The 19,514-nt window shown below is 37.5% G+C and overlaps 2 protein-coding genes across 9 annotated transcripts in view; one reads left to right on the top strand and one right to left on the bottom strand.

Moving 5' to 3' along the window:
* Positions 1-5,265, bottom strand: part of METTL15 (methyltransferase like 15) — a 96,378-nt gene extending 91,113 nt beyond the window's left edge. Inside the window, exons 1-3 of one of the 7 annotated variants that reach the window (XM_054827750.1) lie at positions 5,135-5,197; positions 4,495-4,620; positions 2,917-3,196 (exon numbers count right to left, since the gene is read on the bottom strand). In XM_054827750.1, coding sequence (XP_054683725.1) covers positions 2,917-3,196; positions 4,495-4,508 — 294 coding nt within the window. In that variant the 5' untranslated portion in view covers positions 4,509-4,620; positions 5,135-5,197. The other 6 variants (XM_054827751.1, XM_054827755.1, XM_054827754.1 and 3 more) reach the window with 6 other exon arrangements.
* A 54-nt stretch (positions 5,266-5,319) lies between these two features.
* Positions 5,320-19,514, top strand: part of KIF18A (kinesin family member 18A) — a 43,453-nt gene continuing 29,258 nt past the window's right edge. Inside the window, exons 1-9 of one of the 2 annotated variants that reach the window (XM_054827748.1) lie at positions 5,320-5,335; positions 6,216-6,610; positions 7,292-7,449; positions 8,515-8,619; positions 9,586-9,696; positions 14,517-14,714; positions 16,041-16,217; positions 16,673-16,747; positions 17,020-17,129. In XM_054827748.1, the coding sequence (XP_054683723.1) occupies positions 6,283-6,610; positions 7,292-7,449; positions 8,515-8,619; positions 9,586-9,696; positions 14,517-14,714; positions 16,041-16,217; positions 16,673-16,747; positions 17,020-17,129 (1,262 nt within the window). In that variant the 5' untranslated portion in view covers positions 5,320-5,335; positions 6,216-6,282. Of the gene's footprint in view, positions 5,336-6,215; positions 6,611-7,291; positions 7,450-8,514; positions 8,620-9,585; positions 9,697-14,516; positions 14,715-16,040; positions 16,218-16,672; positions 16,748-17,019; positions 17,130-19,514 lie in introns of those variants that run through there. The other variant, XM_054827747.1, reaches the window with a different exon arrangement.

Below are 19,514 nucleotides of genomic sequence, written 5' to 3'. Positions count from 1 at the left end.
AGTTATGTAACCTGTAAGAACCTTTGTTACAAGACCCCCATAAGAACAATTAAAATTTCAAAGCTTCATCCTCTGGCATTCATACTAGAACTCACTGCTAATGAAATTCTTTTTCATATCACTAAAGCTGTATGATGTGGAAGAGATCCACATCTCTAGTTAAAAGGCAATTGACTATTGCAAAGGAAAAAACAGGAAAGAGTAAAAATTGGGAAAACATGCTTCTGGATGTCCAAAGACATTCATTCTGAAAATATGCTTGGTTCTTTGCTACCTTTAAGAGAACAGAGAAAACTCAGGCTGCCCAGACAACTGCAGAAACACTGGTCAAGTACGCTTAAAGAACATTAGAAGACTGAGAAGACTAAAATGTAGTTTAGTCAATACAGTAAACTTAAAGAGGAAATTACTTGTGTGTGGATTTACTGCAAAAGACTTTTCACTGAGGAGAAATGAGGTAGATCGGTAAAAACTAATTTGTACAATGTGCTTCAAAGACGGGACTACTACAGGGACTTTGTAGAAACAAGCTGTAAGGCAATAACAGAAGATTCAAAGATAAGTGGAAATACTATCACTTCAATCCCTGACAAACAGATTTCACAAAGGACACAGTCAACAAAAATATTCAGTAGGAGGGTACTAACATCTCTATCTCAGCTATGACTTACTCTTAAGTAACATTTATTTTCTTAGGAACCCCTATAAGAAAACCCCATTCACTGACCAAAACTACAGGGAGAATGTTGTCTTTCTAATTGGATTTTCTTTATATTGGCAACTCCTTGTCTTAGAACACAACAAGAAATAGAGGCCCAAATCAGCTTTTTTATAACAAAGACTATAACTTTGTTAAAGCCAAGTAAAGGAAACCTTCATGTGCATAGGAGAGAAGAAAGCAATAGAACAAAATCCAAGATCAGAACGTTACCTTCCCTGCCCACAAAATAAAGTGTTCTTGGACTTCCTAGTCATGACTGTAACTTTAAAAATGTAAATTGATACAACAGTCCTAGGTCTATATCCATGGTAACACAAACTGTAGCACCGTTCAAGTCAGTGAGAAACAGCTTCAATCTTCGCTCAAACTTTCACTGATGCTTACTCTAGCAAAACTCAGTTGACACATTGCATCCTTTTGCACACTAATTTTCAAAACTTCAAGCTTCACAAAGTGCTGTAAATATATGATTTACTCTGTCTTTTTTAAAAAAAAAGGAAAAATGGAAGTGCTGTTTTCATTTTCAGTTATGCTAAACAAGTTAACCATATTATAAATGCTTCTGCTCAAGGTAAAACACTTGTGATCTCTTATATCTGTCATTAGTGGTTCACCACTAGCTTAGGAATCTGCAAAACCATGTATACACAGACCTGAAAAAAATCCCACCCAAATAATAAGCTATTTTACATTCATAAATATTTAAGTTATGAAAAAGCCTTCAGGAACAATAGTTACTCTCCACAGTTTATAACCATGAATAGAGTTTCTTTTGCAAGTTCTGTTGCAAAATAAGCTTTTTTTATATCAACAAACACAGTTTAATAAACAGTCACTTCATCAGCCTCTTAATTCTTATTTAGGTAAAAACTTATGCAACTGGAAAAAATACATACAGCATCACAATTTATATGTTCATTTAATGTGTGAAAATTTCATCATAGTTCTGACATCTGAGTGAAATCTGAACTCAAAGTTCCTTACGTACTTCACTAGTTCAGGTATCTTCAACAGTAGGACACATGGAAAAGCAATGTGTATGTTACAACAATTACAATATTTGGATTCTCCCTGGTTTTCAAAACACTTAAAATGATGCATTATCTTCCAAACTAAAGGTCTCACAAAGCAATGCGACACGATTTGACTGCAATTTTTTGCTCCCCAAATCCACCTCAAACATGCTATATCCCTTTGCCACTCTTGGATGATGCTGTTTTCGAGTAAAAATAAACATACACACACTTCAAACTTTCTACTTATTTATGTATCACTTCAGTCTTTGTAGTAAAACTGCATATTGATAAGTCTAAATTATTAGGATTCTATGAAGCTAATAAAAAGCACTAAAATCACAGATGAAGGCATGTAAAAAACATTTAAGCATTTAAGTTGCTTAAGAAATCCTTTTGACTTAATATCGTATTTAAGATGCCTCAGATGAAAACTATTTCACTGTGTACCATTTTTGTAAAGGGAGTGTGTAACAGTACACTTACACTGCATACACCAGTACAATGCAGATATATCAACACTGCTGTTTTGAGAGACCTGAGCTAACCCAGATACCAAAAGGGATCTACTCACAGTACTGTGGCCAAATAAGACTACTTGTAATACTTCCACATTATTGATGCTAAACCATTTCTGGTACCATAACTACAGTACCTCTACAGTGCACCACATTATGCCGTGTAAGCATATCCTAAAGAAATATAGTGCCTCAAACCAAGTGAAACCATGGAAATAATTACCTCAGAACGAGGTACAATGATGATTATTTTTAAAACCTACATACTTAATACCTCTTATACAAAAGGAAGAGAGCTCTTCACAAATTGATGACATACCCATATATTAGAACTCCCTGCTACTATTAGCAATTAACACAACCCTAGAAATACACAAGAGCAATACAGAAAGACAAGCACAAAAGCAAGAGATTATTCAAATACTTAGAACAGTTTTAAAAAAAACATCTTATTTGGGGATTCAGGCATACAGATACCAGATTTTTATTATTATGAATACAGAGCCTTAATTTGATTTGCAAAACAATTTAGAACCTTTAAAAGGTGCAACTGATTCTTAAAGAGCACCCCTTTATTCCTCTAAACAAAACTTATCCCTCACCACACAAATTCTTCTGCTGGACTATTACTGAATCACAAATGTTAGTTAACCATTTAACTCACCTGGCCTGGCTGGGGGGATAAACAGTTAACAACCTCCTCCAGCATCACTGGTATGTGCAATCTTCCAAAATTATTGTTTTCTGTACTTTGAGGCAACTCTTCAGTTTCACATTTGCAGACGGTTTGTTCCTTTAACTCAGAGTCAGAAAGCTTTTTTGCTGAAGAATGGATCCTTCTGGCCAAAGCAGCCACATTTATTGAATTCAGTTTTAAGTTGCGCAGAAACAAACATTTGTAAACTTGGCACAGACACTGAGATAACATTTTGGAGTTGATCAACCTAGAAAAACAGTAGATGTCAGGACTTACTTTGAAACAAGTATTTAAAACAGTACGTTTGTTTAAAAGACAAAGCAGAAACGCTCTACGTAAAACATGACACAGCCCAAGATGGGCAGTATTATAGATATGTCATATCAGCAAAAAGTGAGAACCTCTTTCTTTAACTTGTTTTCAGAATTTTCAATCTTATCTACCAATCAATCATATTCAAGCAACAATAGCTTTTTTTTCCTTTTCATTGGCAGGACTCTAATAGCATTACAATGTCCCAGAGACACTAACATTAAAGGACTAACCAAATCTGAGCACAACCAGAACAGTGACTTTACTTTCAAACTGTTTCCATCCCTTTTGCCAAACGTGAGACAATTGCACTGAATAGTAACACTCTGGTTGCCAAGTTTTCCATATTTCTACTTAAAACAGGAATAGACATATCAAAATCTGCAACCATATTTAAAAGAGTGCTATAATTTAGTGTTATGCATGTAGTAAATATACGGTTTTCATCGTGCATTACATCTTGTAATACTAAATACCTGAAGCACAGCCAGAGGGAATTCTCCGGAGTATAACTAACTGAAATAATACTTAAAACCCTGGAAACATCAGGGTGGCTAGCTACATAGCTTGTCTTTGGAGAACCGATGATTTTTTTTCCCCTGTCCAAAAAACTCCAAAACCAAGCCAGTAGCCTTCTACTAGAAGACTGCATGACGTAAGCTAATTTTTACCCACCATAAAAAAAAAACCAAATTGGAAGTTTAACATAGGTGATAATAAGGCTTTATTTATAAGATATCTGCATTTCTTTATGGAGCGGGGACCTTCTGTAATACTGTATTGCATACCCTCTCCTGCCAGGCAGAGAAGTTGTAAACTTCGACATAAAACCATGCAAAAAAGTACCATCCTACATTTATCCCCATTAACAGATGGGAAACCTTATTTTAACTATGAGATTTTTATTACACGCTTTACGTAGCTAGAGGCTTCACATATTTTGCCTGCATAGATAAAACACGCAGAGTCATCACCTCTGGAAAGTTATTCTGATAATTTAAGCTTCAGCTGGGCAGTATTTCCCCTTATATTCAATTTAGAAGCATGTATCAGACTGTAACCTTGCACAGACATACTACAGCCCTAAGGTTTTGCAATGAACCACAATGCCTCTACAGAAAATATCGTATGAACAGCGTGAAGACCAACAATCATCATTCAATTCACATTGCCCTGTGCTGGTACAAGCCCAGGAGATGTTAATGTTAGGTACACGCTTTGCTCACAACCAACCTCATTCTACACATTTGGGGATTTTTTCCTTTGAAGTGAGCAAAAAGCACACTTTCTTACAGCACACATTCTTAAGCGGCATTCAGGCGCAGTTTTGAGGCAGCCACCTGTGTAGCAGGACTCGCACTGAAGCAGATAGTAAAGGCAGCCAGGAAACAAAAATTCAGCTCCATAACGCTTTTTCTCAGAGACCACCAGAGAAGAGCCCACACCCCAGCCCAAACCAGGCCCCACGGCGATGCGCGGGAGGAAAAGGAGGAAAAGGCTGAGGGCTGCTCCCCGCCCAGCGGGACACGGGAGGCCGCCTGCCCACCCCGCCAGGCCCAGGAGGAAAACCCCTTCACGGCGGGCCCTGCCACTGCCCCTCAGCCCCCATTCCCAGCAGGGTCCTTCCCCCCCACCCCCCACCCGCTTCGCTTCACCTCCCGTCCACCTAGGCCACCTACTGTCCCCCTGAGCTGTCCCCCTAACAGGCTCAGAAGGGCGGGAAACGCTCCACCCGCCCCCGCGCTACAGCTACGTGGGAGCTTCCACCTCAGCCGAACGCTGGCGGGGCCACCACCTCGGAGCTCCCCCCACCCCCAGACACCTGCAGCCTCCCTGAGGGGCAACACCTGCCCGCTAGGCACCGTGGACCGACCCTAGGGACACCCGTAGAGGAGGCCAGGCCCCAACAGGGACTAAGCAGCACAGCTGCTCGTCCCCACACGCTTACCGTCAGCACCGTCGCACTGCTGGTGTCATGTCGGCGGCGACCAATGAGGAGGCGCGGGGGGCGGGCCGCTTGTGTTTGAATTCGGCGGCCGGGGTTAGCGGTAGTTTGCTCGGCTGTGGCGCTGAGGTGAGTGCTGGCTCAGGCGGGCGTCTGGGTGGGGGTCGGGCCCTTCGCCATAGTCCTGGCTGTGCTGTGGGCCTGAGCCCAGTGGTGGGCCCTGGGGGAGAGCGTTCTACGGGGGAGTGAGGAGAGGGCCGAGTGGGGTGGGGCTGGGCCGCGCCCCCCCCCCTTCCCGCTCGCCAGCCTCTGGGTATTCCGTCCGCGTTACGGCCTTGCTCCGTGGCCGTGTCTCGGTCGCGCTAGCGGCCGTGGGGTGGCTCGGCTGAGAGAGGATAAGCTTGCCTTAAAGCTGAAAAAGTGTCATCTAGAGCCTTTAGTGTGAAGATCACTGTCCACTGTTAGGAGCGAACGAGCCTCAGTTATCAGCAGGGATGGCCCATTTAAAGGAAATTCTGGTCTGACGTCTATGGAACGTGTTTCTGTATCCCATGCGAGTTATGTTAACGTGAATCCCACTTTAACTGTCTCTTTAAACCGACGTGCTACGTGACTAAACCAATACCTCAGAAAAAGCAGATAGGCGGCTACTCTGTGTTTTGCTGAAGGACAAGAAAACCACTTGCTTCGGTCTGTGGAAATCTGGTAGCTCATCTGCAAGCTTGCTTGGAAATAAAGGAAAGACAGTAGATGAATTAATAGTTTAAATTGTTGAAATAAGCTTATGAATTTCCTAGGGAAATGCTACTTAGTTTTCTTAAAGCTGTGCTGAATTAGGTCACCTTTTCAGGCCAGTTAACAGTGCTTTCTAAAGTTGTGTTATCACTGTAGCAGTCCTGAGGGCTAACTAACAAGGGATGGGCAGATCCAGCACAGGTGCAAGATGTTAGTCCTGATTAAAGGTGTGAATTATTTGAAATATAAGGCCTCTCTTTTTTGTCAATTGCAGAAAAGATTCACCTGCTTGGTCTGAAAGAGTCTTAGAAGTGAAGAAAGGGGACAAAAGGGATGTTGATATGTCTGCTGCTCAGGAAGATGATGTCTGTAATCATGTGAAAGTGGTGGTCCGTGTCCGTCCAGAGTCTCAAAAGGAAAAAGATGGCAACTTTAGCAAGGTTGTTCATGTTGTTGACCAGCATATATTGGTCTTTGATCCAAAGGAGGAAGAAGTTAGCTTCTTTCACGGGAAGAGACTGACCCACAGGGATATTAATAAAAGAAAAAAGAAAGATCTGAAGTTTGTGTTTGATGCTGTTTTTGCTGAAAGTTCATCCCAGTTGGAAGTTTTTGAGCATACTACCAAAAGTGTAATTGATGGTTTCTTAAATGGATATAACTGCACAGGTAACTTTGCTATTTATCTTCTTCAATTTAAAAACTTCACTAAATTCCTCAAAGTTTCTACCATTGTATTTGACTGCTGCAGAGGCCTTAAAAAAGACTGAGAGAGAAATAAAGCACTTGGGTTTAATTTATAGATATGAGAAGCTGGCTTTTTAGCCTACAGAAGTTAGGAGAGCTGTATTCTATTTTGAAAATGAACTCATGTTACGGCTATAATAGACTTCAGAATTTTATCTGAAATATGCATACTTATGAGGGGAGTCCTTTGGAAAGAATTATCCAACCAGGAGCAGTTGTGTCACTGAGTGTGTGGTAGCCTGTATTATGAACTGTGTTAAGAGCTTGGGTTTTTAATTGGCAAATGGAAGGTAGTGAGGAAACAAAATACCTACCTGCAATAAGTTGATGGCTATGGGTTAGGAGAGTAAGCAAATAATATTTTCATGTAAATTATCAATGAATGAATTTTGAACTGAAAATTCAAAAATAAATGTGATTTTGAAATAGCTCGCTGATTATAGCTGTACAGGTAAAGCCTGAGTAAGAAACTTATTTAGTTTATATAAACAGCTGTGCAGAATGACAGAGGTGTGTGCGTGTCCTTTTGACTTTTGCATTCCTGATTAGTTTACTGGTATAAAGTACATCTTTCTGCTTTGTTGCTTTTGTGTGAAAATTCAGTGCTTGCATATGGTGCAACAGGAGCTGGAAAGACTCATACAATGTTAGGTTCCCCTGAAGATCCTGGAGTGATGTATTTAACCATGATGGCACTTTATAATTGCATGGATCAAATAAAAGAAGATAAAATATGCAATGTTGCCGTCTCTTATTTAGAGGTAAGCAAGTTCCTGTATTTGTTATGTTGCTTTAAATAAGGCATATTTTAATAAAGGCAAGCTGGTTTTGTCTTCCCCCTGGCCCTTGCTGGGTGAGACTTTGCAAAATGTGTCCCTGATAGGGATGGAACTGAATGGTTCTCAATAAATTTGATGTTACTCACAGGCACCTGTTACTGATTTACAGAAGGCTGCCCAAAAAGGACAATCTCTTCTAATATATTTACTAAACATTCTAATGATTTCTATCTTGCTGATCACTTATGTCCCTCTGAACATCTGTTGATGTGTACAAGAAAATATCTTTTCAGGGTTGTATTTCAGGACTTCACAATAAAATGCTATAAGTACTGTGAAATCACACAACAAAATGATTTCTAATCCCTTTTCAATGATGTTTTTTAAAGCTTTCAGTTTATTTTATTTATCTGAGCTACAGTACAACTACTTGAATTAGAGCTGCTATGCCAATGGTTAGTTCTTTACAAATATTCCTTTTGTTCTTTGTCATCTTCTCCTCTCCAACTTTTTTGCATCACGGTTCTGTTTTTACAAGTAGCTGTCTTGGCACTGCTGTCAAGCAGTAGTAGTAAAATTGTTACCTTCTGGCCTCCTCAAAGTCTTAGTGAAAGAATAGTTAGTATTTGGGAAGGGAAGAAGGAGGAGGAAAAAGTTTGCTTTGCCATGTGCTTCCACAGACCAAGAAATTTAAGAATTTTAATGGTAGTACATTTGGATTAAGAAATCTTGCTGAAGTATAGATTCTGAAGTGTGATAGAGGACAATAAATGCTTCTGGATTTGTGCTTGCTGCAAATTTTTTTTTTTAAAAAGTAAGCTTTTACTTTTTTAATAATAAAGACTTTATTAGGAAGGAGTGCCGCCCACTTCAGTGGCTAAAACATATCAAGCTCGATATAGGAAAACTGTTTGGCAAAAATTCTATAGAATGAATTTGTTACTTTGTCTTATGTATTAGAAGACTGTGATTTCTGGTTGGTTACACTTAATCCTGTCAGGTATGGTAGGATAGTTTTATTAAAAGACTTTAAATTCACATTCAAAGGTCTACAATGAACAGATCCGTGATCTGCTGGTAAACTCGGGACCTCTGGCTGTTCGTGAAGATACCCAGAAAGGGGTGGTAGTTCAAGGGCTAACATTACATCAGGTATGTAAATAGATACTGAAATTCAGGAAGCCTCACAATGTATTTGAGAAAATGGTGAAGTTCCCGTTGATCTGTGACAGTTATCTGCAACTTGTAAGTTCCTAGTGGGCTTTTCTTCCTACCATAATCACTAGAACCTTAATAACTTGCAAAGCTAATTAATTGTTCAAAAGCATGTTGTGGAAAAAGCTGCTAATATTCTTGAATACAAATGGATAAAAGCATTTGGTCCTTATTATCAAAAGGGTACCATTGGTTTGATGCTCACCTTCAGGTTTTGGAAGATTTGGGTTTTCTAGCTAAAACATCTTAGTGCATTTTAAAGAAATTCACTGCCTTCAGTGCCATCTTGGAGTGTTCTACACCTCTGCAATGTCTTAGGGTTATTTTTGTTTTTAAATAACCACGTTTGGAAAGTTTAATGTTTAATTACTTTTCCAGGGCAGCATAGCAATTCTTTGGCAAAGTCAGTGACAGAACTTAGTTTTCCAATCTGAAAATCAACTTGTGGGCCTACTTTCTTGCAGCCTTTTAGTGTACGTTACATCCTTTGTAGCTTCCAGCTTTTGAGTGCATGGAATAATGGTTCAACAGGAAAAAGTGTTATTAGCTTGGCTCACTCCGAACATCGTCCTTCCCAAAGCTTGGGTCTTATGGGGAAAAATAGTATATCACTGTTTAATGCATTAGTACAAGAAAAAATTAAGTCAATCGTTATTAAATATCACTTCTTCTAACTGTGGAGAACCTTTGCAGATTTGTTTAAATTCTTCACTAAAAATATTTGTGATGTAGTTTCTACAGTTAAGTGCTTGCTTTTTGTACCTTACTGTTTTTTAACTGAGAATGTTTGTTTGAAAAGTTCATTTATTTTTATGAAGGTGAATGTTAATGTATTTTAGAATCAGTGTGGAATCTCCTATAGCTGACAAAAAAGTGCATTTATCTTCTGTTCTACCCTTAAAGCCTAAATCGGCAGAGGAAATCCTTCAAATGTTGGATTATGGAAATAAAAATAGAACACAACATCCCACAGACGTAAATGCCTCCTCTTCCCGGTCCCATGCTGTCTTTCAGGTAAGATGATATAGCAGATGTGCAGTGGACATTACTATGAGTTGTAGGTTTTGTTTAAAGTTAAATACAATAGAAGCTTTCTTAAACTGTGTGGAACCTTATTTTGGGTGAGAGGAGATTAAAGTTTTCCAGTTTACTATTTTGACTTCTCAGTCCTTGTATGTATGTAAAGGTTCATAGTGATTATATCTGAAGAAACAAATTCAATGAAAAGGTCTCTAGTTCCAATTGTTTGAATTAGTATTCCTCAGAAGAAATATCTTTTCTGTAAAACTGTAATTTTGAGCTTTGAATATACTTCCATATTGTAATCTTATAAACTGGAAGTTGTTGGGATTTTGTTTGATGCTTTCTGGTTTCACTACGTTGCTCGGCATTTTTCTAGGAAAAATATTTTACAGAATGCAGTTATGTCTGACTGTAAACTGAGAATCTCAAGTAGTGCTTTCTCATCCTGCTTATTTTGGTTGAGGTTGATTTTCACACTAAAGTGATTTCTTAATATTCTGATATGTACCAAGTTTTAGAACAAATAAAGCAGTGTATGTTCTCTGAAAATATCTCCGTACGTGTACTTGCATGATCAAAATGAAATGCTGATTTTTAGTTTCTTTAGATGAGTTTTGCATGTGTTGTACAAATCGGCTAGAACTTAAGACTTCTCCAAAGATTACTGCTGTTTGCTAACGACCATCTTATCCTTCTGACTCCTCTTAAATACAACCTGTGATATTTTTAAAAAATATTTAAAAATTAGCCTTGTTAACTAAAACTTCTGTTTGCTAGTGCATACTGCACATTATCTTGAATTATTTATATGTTGTCATTCTGGGTTGCAAAATATTAAAATCAATTTGAATTCTAGTCCTTGCATTACAACTGAACTATTTAACTGTTAGGCATTTCTTAACTGTGTGTGCAGACTTAGGCAATGCTTAGTAACTGTAGCCAAAGTTTGTATTTTGCCACAGATGATGGCAATGCAAGTAGTAGTAAAGTTAGCACTCCAGAGCTCTACTGTCATACTAATGAGAAGAGGTTAATAACAGACAGCAGATGTGTTAAATACTTCCAAAACATGTAACACAGTGAAAGTCATTCCTACTCTAAAAACTTCAATGTTTTCGTATATACCTTAGACTTCTGTTGGAAATTGCCCTTCCTGTTTTAATTTCCCCTGAGATCTTGCCCATGGTTGTACATTTAAGGTGAAGACTTCTTACTAAGTTGTTCAGTTTAAGAACTGCGTTGCTGTGTATGTGTGCTACTCTTAATAAGGCCCAAAGTACTGTGCCACAGACATGAGATCAGAGAGTGAACTGCTGATTTCTGCTTCTTTACTTGCTGGGCTGTGGAATATCTTACCTCCCTCACCTTTACTCAGAAAAAAGCTCTGGATTGTATTATCTGGCAAGCTTTGCGTTCTCCTCAGTTCATTTCTATAAGTGGCAAGCAACTAAATAAATTAGGTAGATTTTGCAGGCTCATGGTATCTTTAAGATGACAAGCCATTCAATGAGCAGGGATGCTGGAGAATTTGTCTTCTCCAGCCTACGTTATATATTTATTCTGGCAAATTGATCTCACTGTAGATATGTCTACTTGTTAGCAGAAGTTTCATATTCATCAAATAAACTACACTGACAAAATTAGTATACCTATATCTTACCACAATTTTGTTTGTATGGGAAAAAAAAAAGAGGTTGGTATACTTGATTGGATTTACACTTTTTAAAAATTTATCATTTCAAACCATTTCTAGCTTACAGCAAAAGTGAACCAGATATGAATGCTTACAGGTGAGATGGTTGTTTACTTTCTGGCAATATAAGTAAAAACATAATGAAAACAAAGATCCTCTCACATCTAAATGTTGTAGGAACAGCAAATATAGTATTCCTGTGTATGTATAAAAATATATTTAGAATCCAGCTTGTTTGCAATGCACTGAACAAAAACTGTCATGCTCAGTGGTTTTGTAAATGCTTTTCATATTAAGTTATAAAATGAACAAGATTTGGCTTTAATTTTTTTTGTATTATATACACACTGTGTAAACTGGTGTAATGCATGAGAAAGTACAAACAACAATCATTTGAATGTTTACCAAATACTGTTACAGTAAGCATCTGACTTTAAAAAGCAAAAAGTATACACTGAGATGGTCTAGCTGTCTATCAAGATATTTAATTTCTTTCACTTCAGTGTTATTTTCTTCTGAGTGCACAAGCTATTGGTAAAAGTCATGATTTGTTTTGCTAGATAATTGTATCTTGAATGTGTGGTTTATATAATTATCTACTAATATCATGTGTTCTCAAAGATAAACTAGTGCAGCCTTTGAATAATAGTGCATTTGAGAGTGAATGGGTTTTAAGCCTTTCACAGAAGTGACTTTATGTTTGAGAGGAGGGGAGGATTATGTAATTTAGAAAAAGTGTGTGTCAATAGATGCTTAATAGAAATGCTGCATCTGCATGTAGTACTTTAAAGGAATATTACTGTTGCTAACTAGATTGGTCCAATGAATGCAATTGAAAGTTTAACAGATTTTAATTAATACGTACTGGTTTAAGCTACACAAATTTACAACCATACACATTTCTGAAGTGGTTTCTTAGATATCTACCTATTTGATGCGCTTATTAGCAGTGTTGGCATCTGTAAGAAATAATTACAAACTGGTCAATTAGTACTATGAGTAATCACTTAGGTCAATTTCTCATCTATTTCCACAAATCTGTGACATTCTGCAAAACATGTCTTACCTGTTTATTCTTTATTGCCTCTTTGGTTCCACAAATATAAATGATGAGAAATCCCTATTGCTGTCTTGATTCCTCTTCATTTTTAAGGTTTCTATTGTTTTAAGAGTTGCTCTTGTTTGTAGAGGTCAGTTATCTTTTATGCTGGCTTTGTTTTTTCTTGTTAATTTGATTGGAGCAGGATGTTTTCTGGAACTGACTCAGAGTAGTAAAAGTCTTGGCCCAGGACATTCTGAGCTGATTTTGGAGATGCAAGTTTTGCCTTACTGTACCATCTGTCTTAGGTTTGAAGTCTCTATCTAGGTCAGGCAGTTACTGCATCTGAAAGTAAAATCCCAATTGCCACACTGTTCTATTGAAAGTGTTCTGCCGATGGACAAAGAAATAGAAAAGATTCTGCTTTGGGGCATTTCCTGTATCTTTTGAATTTTTATAAAAGCTTGAGTCATACAGCATAATTTTGCTCGCTTCACCTTTCCATATGTCAGTAATGATAGTTACTGGGTTCTGGTAGAGTGCTACCAGCCTGAGATAGCTACTTTACCAAGATAAGTACAGGGAAGTGACTTTTTTCTTCTTTGTTTTTTTTATATTGTACTAGAAATGGTACAACAGAACTTATCTGTGGTGTTTGATATAGAAACATGTCTGTTTGGTTTAGACGTGCCTTTTGTGGCAAGTCATAGGAATTTTATTCACTCACAATACTTGTTAATTTTTTTCTGTTAAAAATTGCCGTGAAGACTTCATTTCTCGTGTGCAAAGCTTAAAACTACAGAACTGCTGAGATATCATCTTTATTAGTCAATCACCTTATATGTATGGCAACTGTTTTCCAATTCACTGTCTAAGAGTGCATTCATGAAAGTGTCGGTAACCATTAGCCTTACAGATGGCAAAGCACTCAACACAAAAGAAGGGGAAATTTATAGAGAATCCTGAAAAAGTAAAAGCTAAGGACAACTGTAACTTTTCTTATTGTCTGTATAATTATGCTCTGCTTACTTCCTCATAAGCCTGAGGAAGGAATACATTCACTAGCAGAAGGAAACAAAAGCATTTAGTTCCTTGTATATCTCCTGTACCATGAAAATTTCAGAAAAGAAGGGATGAGGGGGGAGCAAGTAGCCTCAGGGGTCACAGCTTTCCAAAAGACCCTGAAGTAGTATGTGTTTGTAAATGAGTATTGTTTCCCTATGAATGGTAGTTACAGTTAAGTCTAGGTGACTGAAAGTCCAGCCTTTTTCCTAGTTTATCCCTATGTATATGTCTTTATGGCATACTCTTAAAGGTGCCTTTAAAAAACAAACGCCTTTTTCAGTTTAAAGTGCAGTAGTGTGGTATACATCTTGAGTGCGGAAGAATCAAGAGCTATTTTACCTATGAAATTCGTTTGAAGCTTGCCAGTCTTTGCCACTGTGGTAAGCCCCAGCCCAGTTGCTTGATTAATCCTCTGCAGCAGGATGAGGGAGAGAATCAAAAGGGCAGAAGCAAGAGGGAGAGGGAAATAACTTGTGCTTCACTTAATCAGTGAAGGGGATGTTGGGGGAAAGAAGCACTTGCCACAGGCAAACTGATGCTCAGCCAGTCATCAAGCAATGGTTACTTTGGTGAAAATTTTGGTCACTTGGGGTTAGCTGTCCCCTTGCAACCTCTTGCCAACTGCCTTGACACCGTACAACTGCTGTTCAGCAAAAGCCAAACACTGATGTTTTAGCAGCACTGTTTGAGTCAGAAATCTGAAAGCACCATATAGGCTGCTATGCAGAAAATTAACTCCATCCCAGCCAAACTCAGTGCAACTATGCTCTGCTTCTTTTTCCCTACTAATACCTGAAGCAGGTGAGTTTGAGGTAAGTGTCAGAAATCAATTTACTATTCTTCATTAGGCCAAACTGCCTGTTGGTGTTAAATATGTACTGAAAGGTTTAATTTTGGGACTGATTCTAATAAGAATTTCTGAAAACAATTGTTACGCTGTAACTTATAGCTTAGAGTAACAACAGACCAATTAGTGGTTACTTTTTAATTATTTTCTTCTTTTTTTAATTGTAGATTTATCTAAGGCAGCAAGATAAAACAGCTAGTATTAATCAAAATGTTCGCATCGCCAAAATGTCTCTCATTGACCTGGCAGGATCTGAACGTGCCAGTGTGACAAATACCAAGGGGGCTCGTTTTAGAGAAGGAACAAATATTAACCGCTCCCTGCTAGCTCTTGGAAATGTCATTAATGCCTTGGCAGATCCAAAGGTATGTGCTGCTTTCCTATGCAGTCTTCACCCCTAAGTGTCTGAAAACATTAAAAAATGGTAAGCTCTCATTGAGTAATGGGGATTACGTTGTTGAAACTTCTCACGTCATTGTTTTCCTTTACGGTTTTCTTATGGGTTTCCACCATCACCTCTGTGATAGCTGAAAGATAATCCCAATGTTCTCAAAAATAGAGTGCAGCTACCTGAAGATTGTGTCAAAGATGAATGTACCTGCTTTTTTCTTACCCCCCTTTTTCAAAATCAAGCATATGTAGAGAAGCTTGCATGAGTAAATAAATAGCCTTAAGAGGACAAAGATTTTTCCTGAGGTTTATGCCCTTTAATCTTAAAGGAGGCGGCTTTTATAGGAGAAAACACCTATCCAAAGTTGTTCTTTCGTGCTCTTACGTACATCCACACACGCATCATCCCCCACTGACCCCCCACCCTCTACTCACAGTAGTGAATTAGTCTCCTGATCTGGCTCACCAGCTCAAGGGAAAGAGTGGGGATGGTTATGTTGGAGAATGACAAAACCTCCTCAACTTTTGCCAAAGTCAAGTCCATTGCCTGTAGCTACACCCTTTTTGTCCTTCTGGTCAGTTACAAATTTCCCCCTTCAAATATGCTGGGGGGAATGATCAGAGTTTTTATTTCCCTTCCTGGTGCTGTGCATTCTCATCACCATCTTGTTGGAGTGGGAAGCAGAATTTAAAACCTGTACCACAGATAGAAGTAAGATTCTTCATGTTGACTTATTTGGTGTGGGATTGGGGTCCTAGTGACCTAACTTTGTACTGAAAGATTAAGATTCTGTAGATGTGATTGAAAAAAAAGCTTCACAAGGCAGATGTTGGCTTGCCTGGAAAGGTTGTAGAATCTCTATCCTTGGAGATACTCAAACCCCAACTGGCCATAGTCCTTGGTAGCTTGCTCTAGGTGACCCTGCTTTGAGCAGAGGGATTGGACTGGATGGATCTGGAGATGTCCTTCCCAACCTCGATTATTCTGTGAACTGAAAGTAGTTTAACGTAGTCTACCTTTTCTGCTAGTTGCCCAAATCACAAAAATAATTGTTCCGTATCTGGACATAAGAAAGTAACCTGGCTAATACATGTGTTATAAAGCTATTAAACAGTTCCAAGGGATTTAAAACTGTTTGAGATGTATATGTAATTTTTAAAATTACTTCGGTCAAAGAAAAGTTCCAAGGCTGTTTGTCATGTTTTGTGGCATTGTTGAAATTCTAAGCAGAATTTTAGGCAGGTGAATATTTAAAGTACAGTTGAATAATCCATAAAAATGCATATAACTCTCTTTCTAGAGCAAGAAACAGCACATTCCTTATCGAAACAGCAAGCTTACTCGTTTATTGAAAGATTCTCTTGGAGGAAATTGCCGAACAATAATGATAGCTGCTGTTAGTCCATCTTCTATGTTCTATGATGATACATATAATACTCTTAAGTATGCAAACCGAGCAAAGGATATCAAGTCTTCTGTGAGTATGTTGATATTGATCTTTTGTGAAAGTATAATAATATAGTATTAAGAGGAGGAGTTTTTTCTTTTAGAAGATTATAACTTATAATAACATGGGTTTGACTGTTGCTTACATAACATGGGTTTGACTGTTGCTTCCGGTTGTTCCATAGTTTTTATAATAAAATGCACAAGATACACATTAAATAGTAAAACTAGTCTGAATAAATGCAAAATGCGCTTGCACATGTAGATGTAATTATTTTCTATCCCCCTGTTGAGGGAAAGGATATGGCTGTGGGTATGCAATGGGTGACTGCAAAAGCTGAGAGTCATATTTTTGTTTTGCAAGGATTTTATTCGTCCCTTTCCTCATAGTGCAAGTATAATTATGTGGTACTTAGATGCGGTGTATTATGCAGGAAAACACAAAGGACTCTTCTTAAATTCTAACTTGTTTCTTTTCTTTAACAGTTGAAGAGCAATGTTGTTAGTTTGGACAGTCACATAAGCCAGTATGTTAAAATTTGCAATGAACAAAAGAAAGAGGTATGTAAAAAATATATTGTTAAGAGTTTTTGAATGGTTAATTGTTACAACCTTGAATACGAAAAAGTGTTCATGGGATTGAATCTATGAGGCAATATTGTCCTAATTCTCCCATATAGTCTTTTGAACTAAGAAAGATGTTGTGTGTTCTAATAGGAATATTATCTACTGACATTTGTAAAGGTTTTCAATACATAAGCACAGGATGATAGGCTTTAAAAAAAACAAAAACCAACAAACCTATAGTCCAACTAAACAGTACCTTTTCTTAGATACTAATGTTGAAAGAGAAACTGAGAGAATATGAAGAAAAGCAAGCAAGCATTCCTGAAAATCATAATGTGGCAGCACTTTCAAAGAACCAGCAAGAGGAAATACAAAGGTAAGTTAATCACATTACTATCTTACTTCAAAACTGGAGTTTGCATAACTCGTAAAAGTATTTGTAAAACAAACTTGCTCTTTTCAATATTGGTTTCCTCATTTTTAACATTGCTTTACTTAAACTAGGTGTGGCTTTGCATAACTTATTACTCCTTTTCAGAACAGCTTGGTGGTGGATTTAAAGTGGAACAAATATCAGGATACTTCCTCAAGTACACAATATTAACCTTCTAGGCAAATTAATTCAGTAAAACACTGCAAGATAACCATGTACTCTGATCCTCAAGAAGCTGACATAACTCACCCTGACATCACAATTTAGATCAGTGGTGAAGGTCTTGCATCTATAATTACTTTCTTATGAAGTATTTACTAAATTGACAGAAGTGCAGCAATGTCAGTATTCTGGGGATTACATTTATTCCTATCAAATTTTCATTAGAACTGCTGATATCAAGAGTATTTATGATAGGGAATTGAATCTTACTAAAAGTTTTGTACTTCATCAGTGTGCCATGTAGGTTTTAAAATGCTTATGTGCTGGGTTTTTTAAAGCTTATCAATAGCTTCATTATTGTAATGAAGATATTTCATGGGAAAGTCGACTATTTTTGTCCCAAGGCTACCAATGTATTCTGTATTAAAGTGCAGTTGAAATTCTACCATTCATGCAAAAAATTTTAGGACAAGTGCTCTCCTAGGAAGCTCCAGAGCTCTGTAGGGTTAAAGTTCTTCTACCAAAAGCTAGAAAAATAAGAGAAAAATAACAACCATCTTTAGTCTTGGTTCTTTAAAGTACCATATTGTAATGTAGGTTTTCAGAAAAACTAAAATGATATATGAATTCTATAAATTTCTTATCCTATTTTTAGCTAATATTTAGCAATATTGCTATGAATTGATTTCAAGTCAACTTGATTTTCAGATCTAATTTTTATTGGTTTTCTTGTTTTATCGGAAGGATCCTCATATGAAAGCCCTATCTTTCAAAAAGTGAGTGCACATATGTTGTATATGTACATATGTACACATATGTGCAGTGGTAGATAAAAATGAAATGGTGATTGCGAAAGGTTTGGTTGCAAAAACATTCAGTGCAAATCTGTATTTGGGAGGTACAGGGCTGGGATAGGGTCATTCACTAACATGTTATCAGGAAGAACACTGAAAAACTGGTGAAAGTCCAGTGATGAAAAATAACTGCCAGTCAAACTATCAACTAAAAATTCATCTAATAAAAATATAAAAAAGCAAGCAAACTGACTGTCTCTTGCATATACAAAAATTTCAAAACTATACTCTGTGTTCTAATGGTGGTGTTTCTCCTCACAATCCAGTTGAGTAATTTTAGTAATCTGGGGTGTGGGAAGGTGCATACGCATGGCAGGAAGGAGCATATGAATGCTAGCTTTCAGCAAAGCTATGTAACAGGTCAATTTTGTGGGTAGACAGAATGTAGTTTGTATAAATGACAGCAGCCACTGCTAATGCTGGCAGATACTACTTCAGTAGAATCCTTCCTGCAAGATTTGAGAGGCAAGAACTTGAAGTTCTTTCCACATAGTTTAATTTCTGTCTGTAGATTCTTTACTTTCTATTGCTTTTATATTTCTTGGTCTCCTACTTGGTGATCTTTTCTGATGTTACAGCCTCTCATGAGAGCACACAAAAAGTAACAAATTAGGACATGTGATGTATAAATTTGTTGCAGAAGTCAATCTATTCCATAAGAATGTTAGGTTTTGGTGTGAAAGTCTAGATCTATCTCTGCATATATCATTGCATATTTCTGAGAATTATTTGCCTATGTTTATTCAGTTACTTTTTTCTTTTATTGACCCTTCGAATGTGCTATTTTTTAACCTGGAAAACCTTCTGAGGCAAAAGTAAAAACCCATTCAAAGCAAAATGCTCTCTAACTGAGGTTCATTTTACTGGTGTTCCAGAGGTTTCAGTAAAGCTGTCATTCAGATTATGTAAATTTAATTTTCAAAAGAAGTGTAGGTTTAAGTCATGCTGATAGTTCTGACAGTTTTCCTGCATATTTTTGCACTGTAAGTCTTTAAGGTTAAGTTAATTTCCTGTGATTTGCCCTTTACTACATTCTATATGTGTAGGAAGAATCGATCAAGGGCAAGGTCTCTAAAATGTCTTTTCAAATGCTGGACATATTCTACGCCAAGGTTTGCTGGTCAGAGAATGTTTGGGTTTTAATGTTCTGGAATATCCCTAGACGCACATGTAAGCCTATCCCAGTCCCTCTAGATATCGGTGATAGCGGATGTTGCATTCTCTTCCTTGTAAGGATCCTGTCAGGTTCATCCTGCTAATGGTGTAAGTTGATTTCCCCTACATTCATTTACAGGTTTTGAAGGTATTCTGC

The sequence above is a fragment of the Grus americana genome, chromosome 5 (assembly GCF_028858705.1).
Source record: "Grus americana isolate bGruAme1 chromosome 5, bGruAme1.mat, whole genome shotgun sequence".
Classification (NCBI taxonomy): Eukaryota; Metazoa; Chordata; class Aves; order Gruiformes; family Gruidae; genus Grus; species Grus americana.
Note: the sequence above shows the minus strand (reverse complement) of the source record. Positions and strands in the feature narration are given on the sequence as shown.